Here is a 7,401-nt window from a genome sequence, read left to right on the forward strand (position 1 = left end):
ATTTAGATACGGTGATTTTTTTTTCTTTTGAGTCCTTATAACCTATTTATAGTATTACAATTTTATTGTAATTGATTATATATATCTTGTAGTAGAAAAATTTATAGGTCTAATTAGTTTTTTACATGATTAAATTTAAAATTTATTTGGATTTTTTATTTTAATAATGAATTCAAGGATAAAAAAATAAAAATTGACAATTAATGAAAATTTACTTTAATAAAAACTTCAATGCTGATAAAAATTTAGTCCATATTTTAATTTAATAAAACAATCATCAAAATAATTAATTTATGAAATATATATGAAGCAGATAGAGTCTTCTTATTTCTTAATGTTATATAGGCTTGGCAACAGTGGCGGCTCCACGTTCAAACCAGAGGGGGCCACAAAGACTTTTAAAGCCTTCTACTACATATTGACATAATATATATAATTTATAAGGGTCATTTTGAAAAATTAAAAATGGCTCTATGAAAAAAGTAAAAAGTTATTCTTTGTGATTATAAATGTTTAGAATCTTTAAATTTTAGTTTCAAATTATATTATATGTGGATTTATTTTAATTTTATGTTAGACTTATATAATTATTTTCTAATTTGTTGATTAATTTATTTGTTTGATTATTCAATTATTTAATACTTAATTATAATTATAATTTGTACTTATAATTAAAAAAAACTTTTAAGACAAAAAAAATTCAGTTCTCAAATTCTAATTAATTTGTAAGAAGTATTAACATTTATAGTTTAGTTTTCAAAAAAAATAAATGTATTTGTTAAATATAACCTACATTAAAAACTTAAAACTATTCAAAAAACTTTAACAAAAAAATAAAAAAATGTTAGATTAATAGAAAGAGAGACAAATCTTATTCCCTAAAGCCTGAACCTAGTACTAAGTCTTGTTCCTTAAAAGCTTGAACCCAATGCCAAGTCGCTATAATTATTGAAAAGAAGATGCATTTATGTTTTCTTAGAGAGCCAATTACAATAACGGTACAAAGGGCAATTATAATTTTTTTTTTTTTTTTATGATAAGACTACTGCATCTTTGTCTTTTAATTTTGAAGTCATTAATAGTAAATTATAAGTTCTTTTTAATTTTAAATTTGAGAAAATTACTAATATTTATTGAAAGAAAATCTTAATCTTGTTATATACATTGAGAGAAAAATTATTAAAACTTTTTAGTCTAATGATTTTCTTTTTGTGAAAAATTGTCATATATAATATATGTTAAATAAAATCATTTGAGTTTCTTTTATTTTAAATTGTTATACATATTTTATTTCAATATTTGAATTTTTTATGTATCTTATTTATGGTTACATTATGGAATGACATATTTTATTTAAAATTTTTATAATTTTCCATAAAATAATAACATATTATTTATTAAATAAAAAATTTCAAATTAAAGTTATTATTTAGTTTGGTCTCTCTAATTTGAAATTCTTAATCCCCGGGCAAGATCACCCAAGAGAATGTTATAATTCAATGAAACATTTTAAAGCATAAATAAATTACCCAATTAACTAATTTGAACCAAAGGAAACGCCAGTGAGGATTGATGCACAGGACTACTGCAAACACCAATAGTACTACAGCATATGAAGCACCAAAAGTCCAGCCAAATGCCGCCATATCAATTACAGTGCCATTCTTTTCCCCTTCAAAGAGCCCTGGTGTTGGGGGCACTTCCAAGCTGTTACAACTCTTCCCAACAAAGACCAGATTCCCTTCATAACTGCTCCAATCGAATGTTGCAAACTGACCTTTGTCAGGAGTCACCCCGGACAAGTTGTTGTAGGACACATTGAATGTGGATAGAAAATTTAGCTCGGTCAATTGACAAGGAATTTGGCCACTCAAGTTGTTGCTTGATAGGTCCAGGCTTTCTATTTGTTTGAGGCCAAAAAGGCTCCCGGGTGTTGATCCGGACAACCTGTTATTGGACAGATTCAACGCATGAAGATTCTTTAGCTCTCCAATTTGTGTTGGAATCTCACCACTCAACTCGTTGCACGACAAATCTAGTCCAAACATGTAACGAAGAATGTTACCCTGGTAAGAATTGTTCCTAATTTTTTGTCTGAATTCTGCTTCTGCTTGTTGATATGGCGAGAATTTGTGGGATAAGCTTGAAGGTATTTATGCTTCGAAGTCATTGACTAATAGATTATTGAGTTAAAAGATGAAGAGAAGGCTTTAATTTTGCTGTCATCTTTGCCCAAGTTTAGACTGTGTTGGTGGGCAGATAAGGTTTATGGGAGCTCAGAACTCATCACCTGGGGGGAGTACACTAGCTGAAGAGGGTTTTGATCGAGGGAGGACTCAAAAGATGATTGATGGTTTAGACTGTGTTGGTGGGCAGGTCTACTTTGAAGTTAGATGATGTGATTGCCCTGTTGCGTGAGAATGAAAGGTTTATGGGAGCTCAGAACTCATCACCTGGGGGGAGTATACTAGCTGTAGATGGTTTTGATCGAGGGAGGACTCAAAAGAGGATTGATGGATCAAGATGGAGATCCAAGTCAAGAGACAGAGATTACAGTGATGTAGAATGTTATTATTGTGGGAATAGGGTCAATCACTTGTACATGTTTGATGAAGGCTCAATTGCTGAGATGTCTGTGATGAAAGAAACGAAGAAAGGTAAGCGTGTTAGCTTTACAGATACTGTTGAAGTGTTTGGAGATTCAAGTCAAGGGAGGATTTGTTGGGATTTGCCTTGAATCTCAGAATCCCTAAGTTTGAATTTGTCTTGTATCCCACATCGGGAGTTTAGTAAAGGTATAAAGGGTTTCACCCCTATAAATAAGATGTTTTGGTTTTAGTTTAGTAACCCCAGAGAGTTAGACACCAAGAGAATAGCTAAGTGAGTAGGCTATTAAATGGTGTAATTTGGTTTTGGGTTAAGTTTTGAGTAAGGAGTTTTAGGAGACTTTTCTTATTTTAAAAGTCTCACAATTGTAAAGTTACACTGGGTTTTGGGTTAAGTTTTGAGTAAAGAATTTTAGGAGACTTTTCTCATTCTAAAAGTCTCACAATTGTAAAGATTTATTTGTTAGTGGATTAGGTTTGGAGTAGGCCATTTTGAGTTGAGCCGAACCAAATATATTTGTGTGTTCTTATTCTTGATTTGAGCTTGTTATTTTGTGTGTGTGTGTTCTTATTCTTGATTTGAGCTTGTTATTTTGTGTGTGGTTGCTGCGCGTGGGTATTGTTGTTTTTCCCAACAGGATCATACCAATATTCTTTGGGAGTTGACCTGAAAATCTGTTGTCTGTAATTTCCAGACTAAACAAATCATGTGTAAGATTGGGTAACCGCAGGCTTCCTCGGAACGAGTTTTTCATTAAATTGGTAACTTCTAACTTTGAGTTATTCTTAAGCAACCAAGTGGAAGCATTCCAATCATGTTGTTGAAAGAGAGATCAATGTATCTCAAGTCATACTGATAGAAAAGAAAACTGGGGATGGTTTTGGTTTTATTATTGAGGTTGCAATCGCTCAAGTCAAGAGCCTTCAATTGAAATTTTGGGAGCAAAGGAAAATTTTCGGTTTCTGCTTGAAACTTATTGCTTTGAGATGAAAGTCACAATACCTTGAGTTTTGAAAGGTTAGCTAACAAACTGAGTGGAAACAAGCCTTCAAAATTGTTTTGGAAAAGTGACAAATACTCCAGAAACTTGAGATTACTAAAATCCAATGGTATGCTCCCATCTAGCTGATTGGACCAAAGGTCAAGAACTTGGAGGTGGGTCAAGTTGCCAAGGCACTGTGGAAGATGGCCATTGAACTTATTGTCACCGAGATCCAATTCTAGAAGGTTCTTCAATTCACATATTCCTGAAAGATAGAAGTACGTTAGACGAATTTTTGAAAACGCAAAAGAGTGTACCCACAGAACTTTGTTGCCGAGGCTGCAGTCTTGGAATAAAGGAAAGGATTGTAGGTATTGAAATCTAAACTTCAGATTTACTAGATGTCATGGCTACGTGAATCAACTGAGTTTTAGCTATAGAATTTTTAATCACAGTGAATGCTTGCCCTCTACCTTGTATGGAACTGTTGAATCTGTTACCACCTAGATCAAGCAATTCCAACTTTTCAAACCTTGTTAATTCTGCATCTAAAGCAATATAAGAGTTCATATATAGTTATACGAGATCAAATAAGACAGAATGGAATATCAATTGAATATTCTTTCAAAGAATGATCAAAGAAATTACCCTGGATAGGAAGTGAACCTTCCACGTTGTTGTTACTAAGAATCAAAGTTTTGAGTGAAGTGAGTGCACTCAATAATGACAATGTACTGCTGCTGAAACGGTTGTTACTAAGGTCCAAAACCACTAGCTTCTTCGAATTCCACGATCTTTCAGAACCTGTATAGTGGAATTTATTCAAACTCCATTTAAGTCTAGCGATGTGATATATAGTGTTATATCTTTCATTTTTTTCTTTTTTTTTTTTTATCATAAGAATGCATTTGCGTCGATAAAATAAGACGCTACTAACATAGTAAGAATTGTGAAGAGAGAGAGTAAGATGTTTTTCTCTTTTTTGTACATGAGAAATTGTTAGTGTATCTAACTGTGTGTTACCAAGTTTTTTAATGTTACAAAGATTTGAAATTGTAATCTTAATTCTAGACCTAAGATTTTTAATACAGTTATTTTTTGTGTATTTATATTATGCTTGATAATTTTAAATATGATAAGATGATACGATATAAAAATGATATAAAAAAAGATGTGAAAATGAAATGGTTTGATAAAAATTTTATATGAATTTGACAAAAATAAAAATAATAACGTGTTTTATGTTTGATGTATGAATACTATTATGACATGATAAGTTTTATGTTTTATATGTGTTAAATATAAAATAAAAGGATAAGAATATGCTAATTATCTAATCTAAATTATATGAACCTTTGGGGATTTATGATCTATAGCTTCTTTTGAAAGAGTTAAATGACAGAGTTACCAATTACGATATTTCACGGATTAAAAGGAAAGGGAAAGAAAAACAGAATAGAGGAAGATGCAACGAAAGAACAAGATTTGCACATATTAGAAGGTCCCTGTTCCCAAAGGAAAAAGTGGTGAAAAAAGCCATTACTATGAAGCTTAATCTGAAAAATTATAGTGGCTGAAATATAGAAATGTTAAAGTATTGAAGCTTACTACCTTGGATGGAATCATTAAATTGGTTACCACTTAGATCGAGCATTTCCAAGTTTTTCAACATTATTAGTTCTGCACCACAAAACCAAAGTTCAAAATTTACAGGAAATATCAGATACAATGCAATTAACAGCATATTAGATACCTTGGAGAGGAAAGGAACCCTCCATATTATTGTTACTAAGAATCAAAGTCTTAAGTGATGTAAGTGCACTCAATGCTGGCAAGATACTGCTGTTGAGGAGATTGCTATGAAGGTTTAAAATCTCCAGCTTCTTCAAATCCAATAAGCCTTCAGAACCTGTAAGATAGAGAACAAGTAGGGTTGGGGCACTAAAAGAATTCCTGATTTTTAATAAACCCGACAATTCTTGTATCCGTGTATATTTATTTCATATTTAACACAAATAAAACATGCAAATTATCATGTCAACACATCAAACATAAAATTAATTTTTGTATTTTTATCAAATAAGATTATTGTTAAAACTTTGAACAAGAGATACATACATGTTGATGCATTTTTACTGTTTGATTGAATGCTATATTTATCGAGCCTAGACTAGCAGATGTATCCCTTTAACAGAAGGAATAAGGAGCAAGAGAATTAACTACCATGGAAAGGAAAGGATCCTCCCAGATTATTATAAGGAATAATCAATGTCTTGAGCGATTTTAGTTGGCTTAAAGATGAGAAGATGTTAGTGTTGAAGTAATTATTAGTGAGATCTAACTTCTCCAACTTCTTCAGGCTCGAAAAACCTGTAGAACCTGAAAGGGTAGGTAAAACTGTAAATAATAACATTTCATGGTAGTTAGAAATGTTGTTTTTTATTAGGATTGGGGTTCGAACCGGAGACCCTCAGTCCTAGAGTCGAGCTAGAAATGTTTGTTTTTAATAGAACTGTTTTTCTTTCTTTTGATCATAAGAACATATTCTTTTTCGTTTACTTTTTAATTTTCATTCTGGAAAGGCCACTGAATGTAGTAATCTAGAGTAAATAAAGGTAGCTTCAGTCTGATCAATACACCCACCAAATCCATTATCGGATAAATCAAGGCTCAGAAGTTCATCAAAAGGCTGAAACAAGGAAATATTTAGATTGCGAATTCGAAACATGGTACCAGGATTTCGTTTCCTTGTATGACCCAGAGAGAGTTCCATTAATCGTCCAGTGTTGGCATTGCACTTAACTCTCTCCCAACTACAGCAATTGCTCCTTTCATCATCAACCCATGTAATGAGTGTAGTTTCTGGACCTTCACTGACTGATTGTATGAAAGCCTTGAGCTCTAGTAAGCCCATCTTCTTCTTTTTCCTAGCAACTTGATCTAAATCCATGTGTTTCAACCAAAAGCAGAACAACCCCAAATGAAAGGTTAACAAATATCAAATTCCTTCCCATTGGAAGATAAGCAGTAGGAGAACAGGTTGAGTTTTCTTTACTTCCAAGTTCATGTTTAGCAGACGTGTATACGTTGACATTTATATATGCATGAAAAGTTTAACGTTAACGTGTCAATTAATAAGTCTTTGTTATCTAATCTTAGCTCAGTTGGTTCATGAAATTACTTTAAGAATTATCATCTTGCACTCAATAAGTCTGAATTTCAAATGTCAAACACCCACAGCCTCTTCTCCTATCTCCATGTGACGGCCTCTTATGTAAAGAGAAAAAAAAGTCTTCATTACGTACGGTAAGGAAAGTGACCTATCACGATTAATAGAGAACATTACCCTGCAAGAAAAATTGGTTTTCTCCTGCCATGGAAATTTCATATGATGTCACTGCATTTCTATTTTTGGACTTAAATTGATGCCGCGGCTTGAACTTCCTAGGAAATTATCAGTTAGAAGTTTTGGCTATCATATAGTCAAAAAAATGGAAAGGTCAGTTTGTTGTTGCTGCTTCCAGGGAAGTTAGGGTGCAAAGAGCACCGTACAAAACTACAAAACTTGAAAGTTTTGGCTATCATGTAGCCAAAGAAATGAAAACGTTGGTTTGTTGTTGCTGCTTCTAGGAAAGTTAGGGTGCAATGAGCAATGCACAAAACTTCAAAACTTGAAATGTGACTTACCGTAAATTCTATTTACAATACATAAAATAGTTTTCGCACCCAAATACTAAAAACACTTCAAATTCAAAACAAAAACTAAATTTTTTCTAGTTACACCCATTTCAATCGTTATCTTTTCCAGTCAT

General features: G+C 32.3%; 1 protein-coding gene across 1 annotated transcript; it reads right to left on the reverse strand.

The window, feature by feature from the left end:
• Positions 1-897: 897 nt before the first annotated feature.
• LOC149510715 (receptor-like protein 45) lies at positions 898-2,048 on the reverse strand. The gene is made up of 2 exons (XM_089757068.1): positions 1,530-2,048; positions 898-939 (listed from the first exon to the last, which is right to left on the reverse strand). The coding sequence occupies exons 1-2, from the start codon at positions 2,046-2,048 to the stop codon at positions 898-900; spliced, it is 561 nt and encodes a 186-aa protein (XP_089613194.1).
• Between the last annotated feature and the right edge of the window lie 5,353 nt (positions 2,049-7,401).

Source organism: Durio zibethinus, chromosome 28 (genome assembly GCF_047325235.1).
Source record: "Durio zibethinus cultivar Kanyao isolate XHJ-2024 chromosome 28, ASM4732523v1, whole genome shotgun sequence".
NCBI classification, from domain to species: domain Eukaryota; kingdom Viridiplantae; phylum Streptophyta; class Magnoliopsida; order Malvales; family Malvaceae; genus Durio; species Durio zibethinus.